The sequence below is a fragment of the Coregonus lavaretus genome (genome assembly GCF_964263955.1).
Source record: "Coregonus lavaretus genome assembly, chromosome: 11".
Lineage (NCBI taxonomy): Eukaryota > Metazoa > Chordata > Actinopteri > Salmoniformes > Salmonidae > Coregonus > Coregonus lavaretus.
The window spans coordinates 11,987,474-12,009,537 of NC_139998.1; the positions used below are offsets into that span (position 1 = coordinate 11,987,474).

At 42.3% G+C, this 22,064-nt stretch overlaps 1 protein-coding gene across 1 annotated transcript in view; it reads left to right on the forward strand.

Moving 5' to 3' along the window:
• Positions 1–22,064, forward strand: part of LOC311137715 (terminal nucleotidyltransferase 4B-like) — a 71,841-nt gene that overhangs the window by 47,509 nt on the left and 2,268 nt on the right. The window contains exons 9-11 of the mRNA XM_084172269.1: positions 16,779–16,882; positions 17,033–17,202; positions 17,515–17,661. Of these exons, the coding sequence (XP_084028395.1) occupies positions 16,779–16,882; positions 17,033–17,202; positions 17,515–17,661 (421 nt within the window). The remainder of the gene's footprint in view (positions 1–16,778; positions 16,883–17,032; positions 17,203–17,514; positions 17,662–22,064) is intronic.

Sequence of the window (22,064 nt, forward strand, 5' to 3'; positions counted from 1 at the left end):
GTCACATAATAAGTTGCGTGGACTCACTCTGTATGCAATAATAATGTTAACATTATTTTCAAATGACTACCTCATCTCTGTACCCCACACATACAATTATCTGTAAGGTCCCTCAGTCGAGCAGTGAATTTAAACACAGATTTCAACCACAAAGACCAGGGAGGTTTTCCAATGCCTTGCAAAGAATGGCACCTACTGGTACACACTGAATATCCCTTTGACCAGGGTGAAGTTATTAAATACACTTTGGATGGTGTATCAATACACCCAGTCACTACAAAGATACAGGTGTCCTTCCTAACTCAGTTCCTCACCATGAGGCCAATGGTGACTTTAAAACAGTTACAGACATTGAATGCCTGTGATAGGAGAAAACTGAGGATGGATCAACAACATTGTAGTTACTCCACAATACTAACCTAAATGACAGAGTGAAAAGGAAGCCTGTACAGAATACAAATATTCCAAAACATGCATCCTGTTTGCAATAAGGCACTAAAGTAAAACTGCAAAAAATTTGTCAAAGAAATTAACTGTATGTCCTGAATGAAAAGTGTTATGTTTGGGGCAAACACAACACATCACTAAGTACCATTCTTCATATTTTCAAGCAAGGTGGTGGCTGCATCATGTTATGGGTATGCTTGTCATCGGCAAGGACTAGTGAGTTTTTCTAGGATAAAAATAAACGGAATAGAGCTAAGCACAGGCAAAATCCTAGAGGATAACTTGGTTCAGTCTGCTTTCCAACAGACACTGGGAGACAAATTCACCTTTCAGCAGGACAGTTACCTAAAACACAGGGCCAAATATACACTGGAGTTGCTGACCAAGATGACTGACTGTTCCTGAGTGGCTTAGTTACAGTTTTTACTTAAATCGACTTGAAAATGGCTGTCTAGCAATGATCAACAACGCGATTGAAGAATGTTTTAAAGAATAATGGAAAAATATTGTACTATCCAGGTGTGCAAAGCTCTTAGAGACTTACCAGAAAGACTCACAACTGTAATAGCTGCCAAAGGTGATTCTAACCTATTGACTCAGGGGGTTGAATACTACTTATCTAATCAAGATATATTAGTGTTTTATTTTCCATTAAATACATTTTTTTAGTAAACATTTTCTTCCTCTGACATTAGAGTATTTTGTGTAGATCGTTGACAAAAAACGTTATATATTTTGTTTGTATGTATGTGTTGGGCTTTATAGATTGTTTATTTATGTGTTCGGCTTTAGCGAAGATTATTCTTTACAGAGTCAAGTACATTTGTCCAGGCCTCAATTATTCCTTGACAAGCACCATTCATTCTCTCTGTAGATAATTGCAATATTATAACTTTTAATTGAAACTCTATCCACTGGCGGATTGGGTGTGGGGTGATTGCCATCTAAGAGCCAACATCTTTCTTTTGCAGCAGTGCTGCCTGTCAGTAGTAATCGTCTCTGATTGATTGAGAGATTCAAGGAGCTTTCATTGTTAAGTAATATAACAGATGCAATGCATTGAATATTTACATTCATGCACTTCAAAATGAATTTTGTAACTTTGTCCCAGAAGCATTTAACCTCAGGGCACTCCCACATCGTATGAAGGAATGTGTCTACCTGATTTATATAGGTTACAGCCTTATTCTAAAATTGATTCAATAGTTTTTTTCCCTCATCAATCTACACACAATACCCCATAATGACAAAGCAAAAACAGGTTTTAATTTATTTTATTTAAAAATAAAAAACGGAAATAATACATTTACGTAAGTATTCAGACCCTTTACTCAGTACTTTGGCAGCGATTACAGCATCGAGTCTTCTTGGGTATGATGCTACAAGCTTGGCACACCTGTATTTGGGGAGTTTCTCCCATTCTTCTCTGCAGATCCTCTCAAGCTCTGTCAGGTTGAATGGGGAGCATTGCTGCACAGCTATTTTCAGGTCTCTCCAGAGAAGTTCGATCGGGTTCAAGTCCGGGCTCTGGCTGGGCCACTCAAGGATATTCAGAGACTTGTCCCAAAGCCACTCCTGCGTTGTCTTGGCTGTGTGCTTAGGGTCATTGTCCTGTTGGAAGGTAAAATGTCGCCCCAGTCTGAAGTCCTGAGCGCTCGGGAGCAGGTTTTCATCAAGGATCTCAATGTACTTTGCTCCATTCATCTTTCCCTCGATCCTGACTAGTCTCCCTGCCACTGAAAAACATCCCCACAGCTTGATGCTGCCACCACCATGCTTCACCGTAGGGATGGTGCCAGGTTTCCTCCAGACGTGACCCTTGGCATTCAGGCCAAAGAGTTCAATCTTGGTTTCATCAGACCAGAGAATCTTGTTTCTCATGGTCTGAGAGTCATTTAGGTGCCTTTTGGCAAACTGCAAGCTGGCTGTCATGTGCCTTTTACTGAGGAGTGGCTTCCGTCTGGCCACTCTACCATAAAGGCCTAATTGGTGGAGTGCTGCAGAGATGGTTGCCCTTCTGGAAGGTTCTCCCATCTCCACAGAAAAACTCTGTCAGTGACCATCGGGTTCTTGGTCACCTTCCTGACCAAGGCCTTTCTCCCCCGACTGCTCAGTTTGGCCGGGCGGCCAGCACTAGGAAAGAGTCTTGGTGGTTCCAAACTTTTAAGAATGATGGAGGCCACTGTGTTCTTGGGGACCTTCAATGCTGCAGAAATGTTTGGGTACCCTTCCCCAGATCTGTTCCTCGACACAATCCTGTCTCGGAGCTCTACGGACAATTCCTTCGACCTCATGGCTTGGTTTTTGCTCTGACATGCACTGTCAACTGTGGGACCTTATACTGTGCCTTGCAAAATTATTCATCCCCCTTGGTATTTTTCCTATTTTGTTGCATTACAACCTGTAATTTATATGGATTTGTATTTGCAGTTCATGTAATGGGCATACACAAAATAGTCCAAATTGGTGAAGTGGAATGAAAAAAATAACTTGTTTCAAAAAATTAAATAACGGAAAGGTGGTGCGTGCATATGTATTCACCCCCTTTGCTATGAAGCCCCTAAAAATATATTGTGCAACCAATTACCTACAGAAGTCACATATTTAGTTAAAGTCCACCTGTGTGCAATCTGTGTCACATGATCTGTCACATGATCTCAGTATACATACACCTGTTCTGAAAGGCCCCAGAGTCTGCAACACCACTAAGCAAGGGGCACCACCAAGCAAGCGGCACCATGAAAACCAAACAGGTCAGGGACAAAGTTGTGGAGAAGTACAGATCAGGGTTGGTTTATAAAAAAATATCAGAAACTTTGAACATCCCACGGAGCACCATTTAAATCCATAATTTAAAAAATTGAAAGAATATGGCACCACAACAAACCTGCCAAGAGAGGGCCGCCCACCAAAACTCACGGACCAGGCAAGGAGGGCATTAATCAGAGAGGCAACAAAGAGACCAAAGATAACCCTGAAGGAGCTGCAAAGCTCCACAGCGGAGATAGGAGTATCTGTCCATAGGACCACTTTAAGTCGTACACTCCAAAGAGCTGGGCTTTACGGAAGAGTGGCCAGAAAAAAAGCCATTGCTTAAAGAAAAAATAAGCAAACACGTTTGGTGTTTGCCAAAAGGCATGTGGGAGACTCCCCAAACATATGGAAGAAGGTACTCTGGTCAGATGAGACTAAAATTGAGCTTTTTGGCCATCAAGGAAAACGCTATGTCAGGTGCAAACCCAACACTTCTCATCACCCCGAGAACACCATCCCCACAGTGAAGCATGGTGGTGGCAGCATCATGCTGTGGGGATGTTTTTCATCGGCAGGGACTGGGAAACTGGTCAGAATTGAAGGAATGATGGATGGCGCTAAATACAGGGAAATTCTTGAGGGAAACCTGTTCCAGTCTTCCAGAGATTTGAGACTGGGACGGAGGTTCACCTTCCAGCAGGACAATGGCCCTAAGCATACTGCTAAAGCAACACTTGAGTGGTTTAAGGGGAAACATTTAAATGTCTTGGAATGGCCTAGTCAAAGCCCAGACCTCAATCCAATTGAGAATCTGTGGTATGACTTAAAGATTGCTGTACACCAGCGAAACCCATCCAACTTGAAGGAGCTGGAGCAGTTTTGCCTTGAAGAATGGGCAAAAATCCCAGTGGCTAGATGTGCCAAGCTTATAGAGACATACCCCAAGAGACTTGCAGCTGTAATTGCTGCAAAAGGTGGCTCTACAAAGTATTGACTTTGGGGGGGGGGGGGGGGGGGGGTTGGAATGTTGTGTAAATCAAATGATACAAACCCCCAAAAAATCCATTTTAATTCCAGGTTGTAAGGCAACAAAATAGGAAAAATGCCAAGGGGGGTGACTACTTTCGCAAGCCACTGTATAGACAGGTGTGGGCCTTTCCAAATCATGTCCAATCAATTGAATTTACCACAGGTGGACTCCAGTCAAGTTGTAGAAACATCTCAAGGATGATCAATTGAAACAGGATGCACTTGAGCTCAATTTTTAGTCTCATAGCAAAGGGTCTGAATACTTATGTAAATAAGGTATTTCTGTTTTATTTTTAATAAATTACAAACACTTCTAAAAACCTGTTTTCACTTTGTCATTATGTGTATTGTGTGTAGAGTGATGAGGAAAATGTTTCATTTAATCCATTTTAGAACAAGCATTTAACGTAACAAAATGTGGAAAAAGTGAAGTGGTCTGAATACTTTCCGAATGCACCAAAGTACGTTAATCTCTAGGAGACAGAACGCGTCTCCTTCCTGAGCGGTATGACGGCTGCGTGGTTCCATGGTGTTTATACTTGCGTACTATTGTTTGTGCAGATGAATGTGGTACCTTCAGGAGTTTGGAAATAGCTCCCAAGGATGAACCAGACTTGTGGAGGTCTACATTTTTTTGGCTGATTTCTTTTGATTTTCCCATGATGTCAAGCAAAGAGGCACTGAGTTTGAAGGTAGGCCTTGAAATACATCCACGGGTACACCTCCAATTGACTCAAATGATGTCAATTAGCCTATCAGAAGCTTCTAAAGCCATGACATCATTTTCTGGAATTTTCCAAGCTGTTTAAAGGCACAGTCAACTTAGTAGATGTAAACTTCTGACCCACTGGAATTGGGATACAGTGAATTATAAGTGAAATAATCTGTCTGTAAACAATTGTTGGAAAGATTACTTGTGTCATACACCAAGTAGATGTCCTAACCGACTTGCCAAAACCATAGTTTGTTAACAAGAAATTTGTGGAGTGGTTGAAAAACGAGTTTTAATGACTCCAACCTAAGTGTATGTAAACTTCCGACTTCAACTGTACATACAGTGGGGGAAAAAAGTATTTAGTCAGCCACCAATTGTGCAAGTTCTCCCACTTAAAAAGATGAGAGAGGCCTGTAATTTTCATCATAGGTACACGTCAACTATGACAGACAAAAGGAGAAAAAATAAATCCTGAAAATCACATTGTAGGATTTTTAATGAATTTATTTGCAAATTATGGTGGAAAATAAGTATTTGGTCAATAACAAAAGTTTCTCAATACTTTGTTATATACCCTTTGTTGGCAATGACACAGGTCAAACATTTTCTGTAAGTCTTCACAAGGTTTTCACACACTGTTGCTGGTATTTTGGCCCATTCCTCCATGCAGATCTCCTCTAGAGCAGTGATGTTTTGGGGCTGTCGCTGGGCAACACGGACTTTCAACTCCCTCCAAAGATTTTCTATGGGGTTGAGATCTGGAGACTGGCTAGGCCACTCCAGGACCTTGAAATGCTTCTTACGAAGCCACTCCTTCGTTGCCCGGGCGGTGTGTTTGGGATCATTGTCATGCTGAAAGACCCAGCCACGTTTCATCTTCAATGCCCTTGCTGATGGAAGGAGGTTTTCACTCAAAATCTCATGATACATGGCCCCATTCATTCTTTCCTTTACACGGATCAGTCGTCCTGGTCCCTTTGCAGAAAAACAGCCCCAAAGCATGATGTTTCCACCCCCATGCTTCACAGTAGGTATGGTGTTCTTTGGATGCAACTCAGCATTCTTTGTCCTCCAAACACGACGAGTTGAGTTTTTACCAAAAAGTTATATTTTCGTTTCATCTGACCATATGACATTCTCCCAATCCTCTTCTGGATCATCCAAATGCACTCTAGCAAACTTCAGACGGGCCTGAACATGTACTGGCTTAAGCAGGGGGACACGTCTGGCACTGCAGGATTAGAGTCCCTGGCGGCGTAGTGTGTTACTGATGGTAGGCTTTGTTACTTTGGTCCCAGCTCTCTGCAGGGCATTCACTAGGTCCCCCCGTGTGGTTCTGGGATTTAGGAGCCTCTCAAAGAAGAAGTTACAGGTCTGTGAGAGCCAGAAATCTTGCTTGTTTGTAGGTGACCAAATACTTATTTTCCACCATAATTTGCAAATAAATTCATAAAAAATCCTACAATGTGACTTTCTTGATTTTTTCTTCTCAATTTGTCTGTCATAGTTAACGTGTACCTATGATGAAAATTACAGGCCTCTCATCTTTTTAAGTGGGAGAACTTGCACAATTGGTGGCTGACTAAATACTTTTCTTCCCCACTGTACATGGCTGGACTCTCAATCAAGCTCGTCATCTTGACTACTTTCTTATGTCATTCTCTCTGGCACCAAAAGTTTAAAAAGTGTTGATAGGGGACAGAATGTGGTCGGACCATCACATAATTGGCATATATATTACTCTTACAGAATTTCCACGTGGGCGAGGATATTGGACATTTTATCAATGCCTATTGGATGATAACTTGTTTTTAACTAGGACAGAATAATTTATAACTGACTTTTTCCGACATAACATAAGTACAGAAGATCCCCTTATTGTATGGGACACTTTTAAATGTGCCTTTAGAGGTCATGCAATTCAGTACTCATCTCTAAAACAAAAGCAATTTAGGTCAAAAGAGTCCATATTAACAAAGGAAATGGAAGGACTAACAGGACAGATTGATAGCATTAAAAACTGTACCGTAGAGGCTCAGAATAAATTAGAGGAAAGACAAAAAGAAATGGAACTTATTCAAGAAAGATCAAGTGTAATATATTATAAAAATAAAGCGAACTGGATGGAATATGGGGAAAAATTCACCAAATTATTTTTTTATCTTCAACATAGAAATGCTACCAAAAAGAATATACTGAAACTTTTTACAAGTGATGGAGTCACCCATGATTCACCAAACAATATTTTGAAAGAGGAAGTCAAGTACTTTAAGCATATGTTTTTGTTTGTCTCCATCGCCACTAACCGAAGCAAATTGTATGAAACTTTCTTCTATTAATAATGTAAAATTAACAGCTGTACAGAAAGACTCATGTGAAGGCAAAATTACAGAGGAGGAACTTCTTGATGCAATTCAATCATTTAAGTCTGAGAACTCCAGGGCTGGATGGCATACCAGTGGAGGTATACCAAACCTTTTTTGATATACTCAGAGGACTGTTATTAGCATGTTTTAACCACTCCTATATAAATGGTAGATTATCAGACACTCAACAAGAAGGTCTGTTTTCATTATTACTGAAACAGGATCCAAGTGGTAAATATAAATATATCCAGTCCATTAAAAAAATGTGAGTCCTCTTACACTTCAGTATTGTGATGCAAAATGCTTAGCGCATAGAATTTGTTGTTGGATATTATTCATCCTAATCAGACAGGTATTGGAAACAATAGAACACTATGAAAAATCTGGGAAACCAGGCCTGGTATTCATAGTAGACTTTAAAAGGCTTTTGATCAAGTTTGACTGGAGTTTATATATAAATGCCTGGAATAATTCAATTTTTTAGAATCTCTTATAAAATGGGTTTAAGTAAAATAGTAAATAATGGCTACTTCTCAGGAAGTTTTAAACTGTCAAGAGGATTAAAACAAGGTGGTTGTCCACTATCGGCATATCTATTTATTATTGCCATCTAAATGTTAGCTGTTAAAATCAGATCCAACAATAATATCAAGGGGTTAGAAATCCAGGGCTTAAAAACAGAGGTGTCATTGCACGCTGATGATTCATGTTTTCTTTTAAATCCACAATTTGGATCCCTCCACAGCCTCTTGAGGATCTAGATACTTTTTCTAACCTCTGGATTAAAACCAAATTATGATAAGTGTACAATATTATGTATTGGATCACAAAAAAATACAACTTTTACATTACCGTGTAGTTTACCAATAAAATGATCTGATGGTGATGTGGACATACTCGGTATACAAGAAAGAAATGATCTCACTCCAATAACCTTTAATAGAAAGTTAGCAAAAATAGATAAGATATTGCTACCATGGAAAGGAAAATACCTGTCTATTTGTGGAAAATTCACCCTGATTAACTATTTAGTCATATCCCAGTTGACCTATTTGCTTATGGTCTTGCCTACACCTAGCGACCTGTTTTTAAAATTATATGAGCAGAAAATATTCAATTTTATTTGGAATGGTAAGCCAGACCAAATTTAAAGGGCCTATTTATATAATGAATATGAATTCGGAAGGTACATTAGACCTGTCACTAAAGGCGTCAGTCATACAAAAGTTAGAATGTCTCACCCCATGTTCAAGAATGGCCTTTTTCCCTTTATTCAGATTACAACCTCTCACTTTCTGTTATTTGAAAATGAAATTATCTCCAAAATATTACTATTTTTAAAACAAGCCATAGGAACTTGGTTGCAATTTCAGTTTAATCCACCAGAAAAGACATAACAAGTAATACAACAAATATTGTAGTTAAACTCAAATATATGGAAATGTCTGCTCTACCCAAAATAACAACCAACTAATTGCAGCATTACCGCAAACATGGAAGAGGCAAGTGGAAGGGGGGAAAAAAGTAAGGAACTTGTCTGTCGGCCCTGCATTAAAGACCACAATTGGTTAAAGAAAATTGTGATAATTAACAATGTTCACCAGTTTCAGTCCTCTGAGTATATCAAAAAAGGTTTGGTATGCACTCACTAACTGTAAGTCGCTCTGGATAAGAGCGTCTGCTAAATGATTCAAATGTAAAAAAATGTAACCTCTACGGGGACGGTTGAGCTAACGTGCGCTAATGTGATTAGCATGACTGTTGTAAGTAACAGCAAACTTTCCAGGACATAGACATGTCTTAAATGGGCAGATCGTACTTTTTGGAGAAATGTCCTCTGGTCTGATGAAACAAAAATAGAACTTTGGCCATAATAACTATTGTTATGTTTGGAGGAAAAAGGGGGTAGCTTGCAAGCCGAACAACAATATCCCAACCGTGAAGCACGGGGGTGGCAGCATCATGCTGTGGGAGAGCTTTGCTGCAGGAGGGACTGGTGCACTTCACAAAATAGATGGCATCATGAGGAAGGAAAACTATGTGGATATATTGAAGCAACATCTCAAGACATCAGTCAGGAAGTTAAAGCTTGGTCACAAATGGGTCTTCCAAATGGACAATGACCCCAAGCATACTTCCAAAGTTGTGGCAAAATGGCTTAAGGACAACAAAGTCAAAGTATTGGAGTGGCCATCACAAAGCCCTGACCTCAATCCTATAGAAAATGTGTGGGCAGAACTGAAACAGTGTGTGCGAGCAAGGAGGCCTACAAACCTGACTCAGTTACACCAGCTCTGTCAGGAGGAATGGGCCAAAATTCACCCAACTTATTGTGTGAAGCTTGTGGAAGGCTACCCAAAACGTTTGACCCAAGTTAAACAATTTAAAGGCAATGCTACCAAATACTAATTGAGTGTATGTAAACGTCTGACCTACTGGGAATGTGATGAAAGAAATAAAAGCTGAAATAAATCATTATCTCTACTATTATTCTGACATTTCACTTTCTTAAAATAAAGTGGTGATCCTAACTGACCTAAGACAGGGAATTTTTACTAGGATTAAATGTCAGAAATTGTGAATGTATGTGTGTGTATATATATATATACAGTGAGGGGAAAAAAGTATTTGATCCCCTGCTGATTTTGTATGTTTGCACACTGACAAAGACATGATCAGTCTATAATTTTAATGGTAGGTTTATTTGAACAGTGAGAGACAGAATAACAACAACGAAATCCAGAATAACGCATGTCAAATATTTTATAAATTGATTTGCATTTTAATGAGGGAAATAAGTATTTGACCCCTCTGCAAAACATGACTTACTTGTTGGCAATCACAGAGGTCAGACGTTTCTTGTAGTTGGCCACCAGGTTTGCACACATCTCAGGAGGGATTTTGTCCCACTCCTGTTTGCAGATCTTCTCCAAGTCATTAAGGTTTCGAGGCTGACGTTTGGCAACTCGAACCTTCAGCTCCCTCCACAGATTTTCTATGGGATTAAGGTCTGGAGACTGGCTAGGCCACTCCAGGACCTTAATGTGCTTCTTCTTGAGCCACTCCTTTGTTGCCTTGGCCGTGTGTTTTGGGTCATTGTCATGCTGGGATACCCATCCACGACCCATTTTCAATGCCCTGGCTGAGGGAAGGAGGTTCTCACCCAAGATTTGACGGTACATGGCCCCGTCCATCATCCCTTTGATGCGGTGAAGTTGTCCTGTCCCCTTAACAGAAAAACACCCCCAAAGCATAATGTTTCCACCTCCATGTTTGACGGTGGGGATGGTGTTCTTGGGGTCATAGGCAGCATTCCTCCTCCTCCAAACACGGCGAGTTGAGTTGATGCCAAAGAGCTCGATTTTGGTCTCATCTGACCACAACACTTTCACCCAGTTCTCCTCTGAATCATTCAGATGTTCATTGGCAAACTTCAGACGGGCCTGTATATGTGCTTTCTTGAGCAGGGGGACCTTGCGGGCGCTGCAGGATTTCAGTCCTTCACGACATAGTGTGTTACCAATTGTTTTCTTGGTGACTATGGTCTCAGATGCCTTGAGATCATTGACAAGAACCTCCTGTGTAGTTCTGGGCTGATTCCTCACCGTTCTCATGATCATTGCAACTCCACAAGGTGAGATCTTACATGGAGCCCCAGGCCGAGGGAGATTGACAGTTCTTTTGTGTTTCTTCCATTTGCGAATAATTGTACCAACTGTTGTCACCTTCTCACCAAGCTGCTTGGCGATGGTCTTGTAGCCCATTCCAGCCTTGTGTAGGTCTACAATCTTGTCCCTGACATCCTTGGAGAGCTCTTTGGTCTTGGCCATGGTGGAGAGTTTGGAATATGATTGATTGATTGCTTCTGTGGACAGGTGTCTTTTATACAGGTAACAAACTGAGATTAGGAGCACTCCCTTTAAGAGTGTGCTCCTAATCTCAGCTCGTTACCTGTATAAAAGACACCTGGGAGCCAGAAATCTTTCTGATTGAGAGGGGTTGAAATACTTATTTCCCTCATTAAAATGCAAATCAATTTATAACATTTTCTACATGCGTTTTTCTGGATTTTTTTGTTGTTATTCTGTCTCTCACTGTTCAAATAAACCTACCATTAAAATTATAGACTGATCATTTCTTTGTCAGTGGGCAAACGTACAAAATCAGCAGGGGATCAAATACTTTTTTCCCTCACTGTAATGTATATATTGTTTTATATATACAGCTGCGGGAAAAATTGTCATTTAGAGCATTTATTTGCAGAAAATGACAACTGATCAAAATAACAAAAAAGTTGAATAATGCAAAGAAAATAAGTTCATGTTCATTTTTAAACAACACAATAGTAATGTTTTAACTTAGGAAGAGTTCAGAAATCAATATTTGGTGGAATAACCCTTATTTTCAATCACAGCTTTCATGCGTCTTGGCATGCTCTCCACCAGTCTTTCACATTGATGTTGGGTGACTTTATGCCACTCCTGGCGCAAAAATTCTAGCAGCTCGGCTTTGTTTGATGGCTCGTGACCATCCATCTTCCTGTTTCGAACCGTCCTCGCCGTGCACTTCACCCCAGCTGCCGTTTGCCATTATTTTTGTAGGTCACTTGATGTCATCCTACGGTTGTTGAGTGACATTCGAATGAGTTGGCGTTCATCCCGGTCAGTATTGAGTCGTTTTCGCCCTCTGCCGGTCTGTAGCTTTGTTGTCCCCAATGTCTGCTGCTTGACCTTGTTCTTATGAACGGCCGTCTTTGAAATTTTAAGGATGGAAGCAACCTGACGCTCACTGTATCCCTCTGCCAGTAAAGCCATCATTGAACCCTTCTTTTCCTCACTCAAAACGTTCCTTTACAACTCTTTTGGCATGGTCAATAGTTATTTTTTTATTAATATTACTTTTGAGGTACTATTAGCACTGTTTTTGCCATCCAGCTGGTCCTATTGCAAGAGGATAGTGATGACCACAGCAGTGGTTTTTATACTTTTCCTCGTTAAATAAGATTTGGTTCATGTGATTACCTAAGCAGTACCTAATTCAGTAGAATGAGGTGTGCCTGTGTTGGAATTCAACAGACACTGGAATGGAATGGCTATCATACATGTAGAGATGCTAATTTAAGAAACATTTGCAGTGGTCTCTTAATTTTTTCCAGAGCTGTATATACAGTACCAGTCAAGAGTTTGTACACACATACTTATTCCAGGGTTTTTCTTTCTTTTTACTATTTTCTACATTGTCGAATAATAGTGAAGACATCAAAACTATGAAATAACACATATGGAATCATGTAGTAACCAAAAAAGTGTTAAACAAATCAAAATATATTTTATATTTGAGATTCTTCAAATAGCCGACCTTTGCGTTGATGACAGCTTTTGGCATTCTCACAACCAGCTTCACCTGGAATGCTTTTCCAACAGTCTTGAAGTAGTTCCCACATATTCTGAGCACTTGTTGGCTGCTTTTCTTTCACTCTGCGGTCCGACTCATCCCAAACCATCTCAACTGGGTTGAGGTCGGGTGATTGTGGAGGCCAGGTCATCTGATGCAGCACTCCATCACTCTGTTTCTTGGTCAAATAGCCCGTACACAGCCTGGAGGTGTTGGGTCATTGTCCTGTTGAAAAACAAATGATAGTCCCACTACGCGCAAACGAGATGGGATGGCGTATCGCTGCAGAATGCTGTGGTAGACATGCTGGTTAAGTGTGCCTTGAATTCTAAATAAATCACTGACAGTGTCACCAGCAAAGCACCATCACACCACCTCCTCCATGTTTCACGGTGGGAACCACACATGTGGAGATCATCTGTTCACCTCCTCTGTGTCTCACAAAGACACAGCAGTTGGAACCAAAAATCTCAAATTTGGACAAAGGACCGATTTCCACCGGTCTAATGTCCATTGCTCATGTTTCTTGGCCCAAGCAAGTCTGTTCTTCTTATTGGTGTCCTTTAGTAGTGGTTTCTTTGCAGCAATTCGACCATGAAGGCCTGATTCATGCAGTCTCCTCTGAACAGTTGATGTTGAGATGTGTCTGTTACTTGAACTCTGTGAAGCATTTATTTGGGCTGCAATCTGAGGTGCAGGCAACTCTAATGAACTTATCCTTTGCAGCAGAGGTAACTCTGGGTCTTCCTTTCCTGTAGCGGTCCTCATCAGAGCCAGTTTCGTCATAGCGTTTGATGGTTTTTGCGACTGCACTTAAAGAAACTTTCAAATTCTTGACATTTTCCATATTGACTGACCTTCATGTCTTAAAGTAATGATGGACTGTCATTACGCTTTGCTTATTTGAGCTGTTCTTGCCATAATATGGACTTGGTCTTTTACCAAATAGGGCTATCTTCTGTATACCCCCCTACCTTGTCATAACACAACTGATTGGCTCAAACGCATTAAGAAGGAAAGAAATTCCACAAATTAACTTTTAACAAGGCACACCTGTTAATTGAAATGCATTCCAGGTGACTACCTCATGAAGCTGGTTGAGAAAATGCCAAGAGTGTGCAAAGCTGTCATCAAGGCAAAGGGTGGCTATTTGAGAAATCTCAAATATAAAATATATTTTGATTTGTTTAACACTTTTTTTGGTTACTACGTGATTCCATATGTGTTATTTTATAGTTTTGATGTCTTCACTATTATTCTACAATGTAATTTTTTTCTGTAAAAATAAAGAAACACCCTGGAATGAGGTGGTGTGTCCAATCTTTTGACTGGTAGTGTATATACAAATATATATATATATATAAAAAATAAATATATATATATATATATATATATGGGGGATTGGGAATGATGCAGACAATTACATTAATGGAAGTTACAATCTATCTGCAATATTAAAGCTGATCTGCCCCCTAATTTAAATGAATAAATAAATATGCATAAATAAATAAGAATCGGAATGCACGATTTGTCACCAGTACTTAAAAAACGTGAATAAAACAGTAAATAAATAAATGATTATCACACAAACCATTTTCTGATAGTGATTTATTGATACAAGTGGCCCTGCCAGTGTTATGATACTGATGATTTGTCGCCACAGATGGTTTGTTTAAGTTTCTACCGTTGTGGCAAGATGGTGTAGCTAGGCCTAAAACAGGTCTATCTAGTGGTCATGTCGGGGTCAACAATGGTTGACAACTGTAGCATTGTAGCTAAGCCTAACCCCCTAACCCTTTTCCTAACCTTAACCTCATTCTCTTAACCTCCTACGTTAATTCATCGAACCTACAGTGTTAGGATAATTAACGTGGCAGGTTAGGAGAACTAACTTGCTATGAAAACAAACCATCTGTAGAGACAAATCATCAGTACCCACTGGCAGCCAAGCACGTCACCCCTGACACACACTTGGAGCCATTCAGTGTTGTTGTTTATGTATGTAGCTAGTGGGCTAAGCTGTGGCATTAGCAATGTCTTTCAAAACGAGACGACTCACAAAGGTGGAAATGCTGGCGATTTTCGTAGATTCTGACAATGATTCTCAGTATGACAGAGGAACCAGACTGACAGTGACAGTGAGGAGCTGCCCCCCAACCTTGTGGCCATTGAGAACCCTGAATCGAAGGACCCCTTGCCCACCGACTAAGTCCCAGGTTCCTCTGAAGATGCTGGTGGTGATTGACACACACCAACAGTGGGTGAAGTACAGGAGGTCTGTGGTAGCTGGAAGGCCTCCAGCCATTTCATCCCTCCTGGCCCTGCTGTTGGCTTTGAGTCCCAGTCTGGAGTGCAAAGCCCCTTGCCATCTCACTCTGAGGCAGAGTGCTTCAAGCTGTTATGACAGAGGAGCTGGTGGGAGACATACAGTGTAGTGGAGGAGATCGCTATGCCTTAGCGCTACAGGAGAAGAGAGAGCCACAGGGAAGTTGGACCACCTGATGGGAGAGAGAAGGATCAAACCAGACTGTGTGCGTGACTATTATTGCAGAATGGGGGCTGTGGATAAGGCGGACAAGATAAAGATCTTTGTGGAATGCGCTCGGAAAACCACCAAGTGGTATAAGAAGATATTTTTCCATCTAATCAACACTGCCGTCCTCAATGGCCACATAGTTCACCGCCAGCTAACAAGTGAGATGATTACTGAATACGTTTTTTTGTAATTGGACATACAGTTCACATACAAATTAAATACTGTTCCATTATGCAATTATATTGACTATCGCACCCACCTCTCCACTCCCTCATCATCCTCTCCACTCCCTCAATGGTCATGATAAGGCCAGGGCAGCTTCAAAGGAAACAACAAAAGAAGCTAATACTTCTTTGACGCCATTAGCATTAGCATTGTTTTACAGAACTAATAGAAAAATTTAACTACGTTAGCACAATTGAGTATAACACCATAAAGGTTATGAAATCAATTCCTATATAAAGGAATACATTATGCTCCATACATAAATAGAGCGCTACAGTAGAAATGACATAACACGGTATACAGAAACTGTATTATGATATGGTAATAATGCATTTACTTTGATAGGAACGCACACAGTAAATAGTAAAGAAAACAACAATGAAGACAATGTGGGCGCCAGCTGGAAAATGCGCCAGGGGGAAAAAGTTCAGGCAGGTTCTGGTCTGACTGGAGATGCGCAAATGTCTGCATACTTGACCTGAGGAAACCCTGGGGGAGTGCTTAGGCTCTCATCGAAGAGAGAAGTTTGTCCAGCTCATCTAGCTAATCCTCGCCCTACATTAGCATAGCATGCCTCAAACGTAAGTTGTCCGCCACTGTGAAATGGGCTACTTCTATATGAATTAATGAGGCGAGACGCACCTCATTTCAAACTGTTAGAAAATCATGTAAAATTGGAAAGTTTAAACAGCCTATAGACAATTAGCAGGCAGCATGCCTTGGTTTGAGGGCAGCACAGGTTAACTGTCCTGTTGCGGAACAATCCAATTTTGGAACAGTGAGTGAATTCTGACATCATGTGCATAAGAAAACGTTAGATGTTTGGAACTCGCGAGTGAAAAGGTTAAGACCTTTCATATTCCATGAGACATTAGCTACTTTGCCATTGTTTTTCTAAAATGTAATTGTTATCTTTAGTGTTGATAAGCCCATGGATGTAAAATAAAATGCAGGCCCCACGGGGAAACGCACCAAACTCATTTTCTCATGCTCTCTCATCTCTCTGCAGCAGACATACAATGAACAATATGTTTGGAACATCGAATCGCAATATCTAATTGCAATACATATAGAATCACAATACATATCGTATTGGCACTAAAGTGTTGTGATAATATCGTATTGTGAGGTCCCTGGCAATTCCCAGCCCTAATAATCAGTGACCGGTTTGCTGGAGCTGACTGCCAGGAATGGAACATTTTCTCTCTATATATAATTTTTGAACAATATTTAATGGAAAAAAATATTGCACGTGTGTAAGTGTGTCCCCTTTTCCAACCTGTGGTAATACTGTTTGTTGTGTGTCCTGCAGTATACTGGGCAGAATAATCCGGGTGACTCAGGAAGTGGCAGAATACAGAGACTGGATCACGATGAAGTGGGCTGATCTATCACTGAACTCTCTGACCTTAAATGGTAAGGAGATGAGACATTTTAGAGCCCAATTTCTTTTATATAATTGTTTTTAATTGTTTTTCACAATTATCCAGGCCAAGTACAGCACTATATCAAAACAGTGTAAAATTGTCTAGCTCCACATTTCTTACAGTTTCCCCTATGTCACAGGAAATGATGTCACATTGCTGGTGGAGCCTCAGCAGACGTACGAATGCAACAACAATCGCTCTGAGGAAGGGGCGGAATCTCCCAGCTCCTCCTCTCCTCCTCCTTCCTCTCCATCCTCCTCTTCGTCATCCTCCTCTCCGCAGTCTTCATCGGCTAGCTCCAGCGATGCTGTGAGTGCCTTGTGAAACTGAGCGTGTTCTCTCCACACACTTCGCACCTTAAAGACCAGGGGCTGTATGTGTCAAGTGATACTCTGAGACGCATTTCTGAGATGCTTAATACCTACAGCCCCAGTGCTGGCCTTTCCTTCGCACCTATGATCTAAAATCTCTAAAGATAGCTCGAAAATGTTTTTCTAACTAGTAGTTAGTCTATCAGAAAGGTCCCTTAGGCAATCTACCCTTTCATGTGTTAGAAGATTGAGATACCTGTCGTTAAACTGTATTTTGCCCTTGTTTGATTGGATGCTCTGATCCCGCCAGGATTCGGACGGAAGCCCCTGTAAAACGGTGATGCCGCGGGGTAGGCGGGGCTTATCTGCACACAGAGCCGCCCCTCTAGGATTGACCAATTACAGGGCTACGAGTTCCTCTTCCGAAAGCCGCGTGAGCCACTCGAACAAGAGCAAGGTAGGTCGACTAACTATAGCAGTGGTCACCGACCGGTCGGTCGCGATCGACTGGTCGATCTCCAAGGCATTCGTAGTCGATCACCAAACATTTTTGTAAAAAACAACGATAAAGCCTTGCATTCCAATTTTCTTCTTTTTGTTTAGCTCTGTTGGCGGTAGGTGCACTTGATTCAGCAGCCCTAGCGCCAGGAAGGCAAAGTGTTCCCATTTTGAACCATTTAATGTGTCTGAAGGTAGAACTCTGCATACCCTGCAGGCCTACCGTGGCCAATCAGATAGCTCAGATCACCGTGTCTGCACAGTTTCCTCGAGCCATATGCTGTAAAAAGAAGCCTTGAACGCACAGCAAATTGAGACTGAGATTTCAAAACTTGACTAGAGACTCAATGAATACAGCAAAGAGCTGCTGTTTTTTAAAAGTAAATTAATGTTTAAGTTATTCAGCACTGTCAGCTTCTATAAGCCATAAAATGCATGTTCTCCCTACTTTCACTCACGCAACAACCAGTACTGCAGCTGCAATGAGTGAGTATAGCAAAGTGTTTCGATAAGCTTGCGTTGTTATTATTAGAGGCTTGGGTTTTTTTGAACATCAAGGAATATTTTGGCGCGGTAGATCTCGGCTTGCATTTGGACTCAAAAAGTGATCTTGACTCAGAAAAGGTTGGTGACCACTGAACTATAGGGTCGTTCCCCTAAATAAGTGCCTTTTGCGTCCCTTTGATATGTTAAGTAATTGTGCACCAATATTGAATTTCTAAAACCTGTTATATTCAGTGAAGTGCCCTTTTAATATTGACCACATGGAAAATTAAATAAATCTGATTTTCTATATGAATAAAGACTTGCTAAAGTGCCAAAATTCAGCACCCTCTGTGACTTCTAGGAAGACCCACTTAACCCCAACATTTCTCTAAGTTCCCTTTGCCAGTCAACTTCGGTACAACATACTATCGGGAGTCGCACTCTCGCAACTTCGGTTGAAGGATCTACAATGAAATCCGCACCTCGCTGGAAGACCTTCCACAGGTGATAAGCGTGAGGCTCGGATTCATTCCTTCAATTATTCCGCTCTTCACCTCTGTGTTAACAGGAACGATTCGTGCTACTAAAACAAACAATTGGAACGCGAGACTATCTTACGTTGCACCAACAAAACTGTCCCTTAGTGGTAGAGCATGCTCTCCCCCTGGATGTTGTGTGCTGAAGTTGATATGGTTCTCATAAGTTTCCTAATCACAAACAATTATTTATTCTTCTAATTGCTTGGCCTGGCTATAGCAATAAGTAAGATAGCTAATGCGACTGAAATTACGAAGGCTAACAAGCTGGGTTCATGACCATGCCCCAATGAACAAAAAGATACTCATGTTTGTTGTTTTGTATGTCTCGGCTCGGTGCATGCTCAGGCTGCTCTTGCTCGAATCAGTTTGTGTGCGAGACTAGGGGATGGCTGGCACTGTTCCCCTACTAGTCCGCGGCGCAGGTTCTCTTGACAATCGTGTAGCATTTTTTAGGGGGCTTGGTGTTTCCGATAGTGACTTTCTCTCCCGGATGCCCGTAACTCGCCTGAGTTGGAGTTGTGGAGATGGTTTGGGTCGTTTGTCGGGTTGAACGTCTCCTGGCTCCTGTGCACTTTGTCGCCGGTTTCGGGAGGCTACTCGAAGAGAGGGGGCGACCAGGTTCTGTGGGTATCCCTCCGCCGCCTGTGTTTGCCTTGTTTAAGCACCGCTTGCTTCTCTTCTTAGAAGGGTTCAAGTCCCACCTCTGTGATCTGGTCCTACGTAGACTTTCGAGACCAGGTTAGCTAACACGTGCTGCATAGCGTGCTAGCCAGGTTAGCTAACTTGCCAAGGTGAGCTAGCTATTCCTGCCTCCTGACGGTGGAGTTGCTTGGGTAGCTCTCTTGTTTAGTATAAGTAGCGTTATGTTGCTTAGTTATTCTAAACGGACTGTGCTGCAGTCAGAGGCTAGCTTGCCTAGCTTAGACTAAAGAGCCTCCTGATTAACTTCGGCTAGCATGCATAACTTCCAGTGAATTAAGCTTACTAGCGTTCCCTCTGCGCTCTGGCAACCCCATTCCTATTTTCAATTCCTGGAGTTGGGAGGGGTAGACAGAGCGGGGCTTGCGTTCTCCTGCTGTTCAGCTGCTCCACAAAAACATCGCTATGACGACAGTGCCCCCACATTTTGCTAGGGCAAACGGGGTACTGTGTCAGCCGTTGCCGGAGCCCTTTGTGCCCATAAGGGAGCTGGGCTTCATGCAGGTTATACAGTCTAATGGAAGCACAACCTGTGTTGGAAGCTTGTCCATGTTTAATGCCCCTCTGGTACCCCGCATTCCATGGGGTTCATGGGGTATATCAATCTTCCCTGGGTGGGAGTAATACGTTGGGAGATTTGCTCTCTGTCCACAAGTCCCCCATAGGTGGCTCATTACTGGGATTCATTGCTGATTCCTGCCTGTAGCGCACTAGTCCCTATGAGGTGTCTAGTGATACATGTTATGGGCCCTGTAGGCGATTGGTGGTTGGTAGCGTAGTCGAGGAAACAAGCAGGGTTGGACACGACCATGCTATTATACCACACAGTCTCTGGTTTATATGAACCCTGAAATGAGCCATCTTTCTCCAGCTCAGCGCTTTTCATTCCTGCTTTTTCATTCGCCCATGTCTGTTACCGCAGAAGGGGTCTGTTTTTCAGAGCTGTTTGTCACATTCCCAGCTAGGTTACAAGGCACTTTGTTGCCAGTACCTGGGTCTATTTTTAATGCGTGCATCCAGCGCTGAGGTGCCAGCCGGTTACCGGAACGCATCATACCGCCTAAACCGAGTGAGGCTCGTTGTGACTGCACTGCCAATCGAGGTACGTCACTGATCGCCAGAGCCCTTGTACCCAGAGTGGGCCGGGCTTTAGGCAAACCTGGGCACACAGTTTTATTTTTTACCCCAAGTTCTGTGATGATGGCTTCTGTGATGGAAGTTGTCCCCGTGAGGCTAATGTTGATGCGTCCCTTCCAGCGCTGAGTGCTAGCCACTCACCTGACGCATCTTGCAGCCTAAGCCGGTCGCTTCAGGTGTCCCTGTCAGGCCTACAGGCCATGGCCCAGTGGTGGGATCCTCTGCTATTGTCAGTGGGCTCCCATGGGCTGAGTTGTATTCCGCAAGGTGATCACGACAGACGCATCCTACGAAGGCAACTCGATTAGGGGGTATGGACACTGGTGCGGAGCGCACTGCATATCAATTACCAGAGCTCCTAACGGTGTATCTGGCGCTCAGGCGCTCCCCCCGCTTTTGTCGGGCCGGCTTGTGCTGGTCAGAACCGACAATATGTCAGTGGTGGTGTGCATAAACAGACGGGGATAGACTCTGTCGCTCTCCCTCCTAACCTTGGCTTGCTCCCCAGTGGGCACATGCTCTCGCTTTGGGCCTCAACTCGGGTGCAGATCTTTTAACCAGGTTGGACCAATGTTCCCTTTATTTTATTCTGGCACTGAGCAAATTTCAGGTCTGCTCAAAGCAAACTTGAATGTTGTGAAAATTCTGTGCAACTTCCAGCGCACGTTTACTGTGAACACTGAGGCTGTGCCCGCTTTAAGTTACAGTTTTTAATAGTGGCCATGTAGGCTACTGTGGCTATTTGATCATAATGTAGGCCTACCAGAGTGGCCTACCATCAAAAACAATGGAGGAAATGCATCCCATAACATTTTAATATGGAAATAGCTGTTCTATCATTCAGCTTACAGTAGCAGCCAATGTGTGGTGTTCAATGTAGGCCTACATTCCATGAGACTTTTGAAAAAAAACATGCAGGGCAAGAGAGGCCAGAGATTTGGTTCCTTTGGGCTTGGTCCCTGGCCAATCTGATGGCTAGAAGTTTACCTCTGAAAGTTGTTGCTACCATTCAGTCTGCAAGGGCACCCTCCACGAGAGGGCTGTATGCGTATAAGTGGCAAGCATTTGAGCTCTGTTGCCAAGATAAAGGGCAGGTTCCTTTTCAGTTATCTGTGAGGGACATCCTTATGTTCCTACTGAAGCTTTTCGAGCAGGGGCGGGCATTCTCCACGTTGAAAGTGTACATGGCCGCTATCTGAGTGTCATGTGGGAATTAACGGCGCCTCACTGGGGGCACACCCCCTGGTTGTGTGGTTCCTGAAAGGAGTACGACCGGTCTCTAAACATATTGTGCCCACATGGGACTTGGCGCTGGTTTTGGAGGTACTGTGTGCGGCCCCCTTTGAGCCTCTGGAGTCAGTGGAGCTGAAGATCCTCTCCTACAAAATCTCCCTGCTCATGGATTTGGTCTCGGTTAAACGTGTTGGGGACCTCCGTGTTATCCGGTAGTCTGTTCGCCCTGGACAACTCTAAGGTGACGTTGCGTCAAAATGCGGCCTTC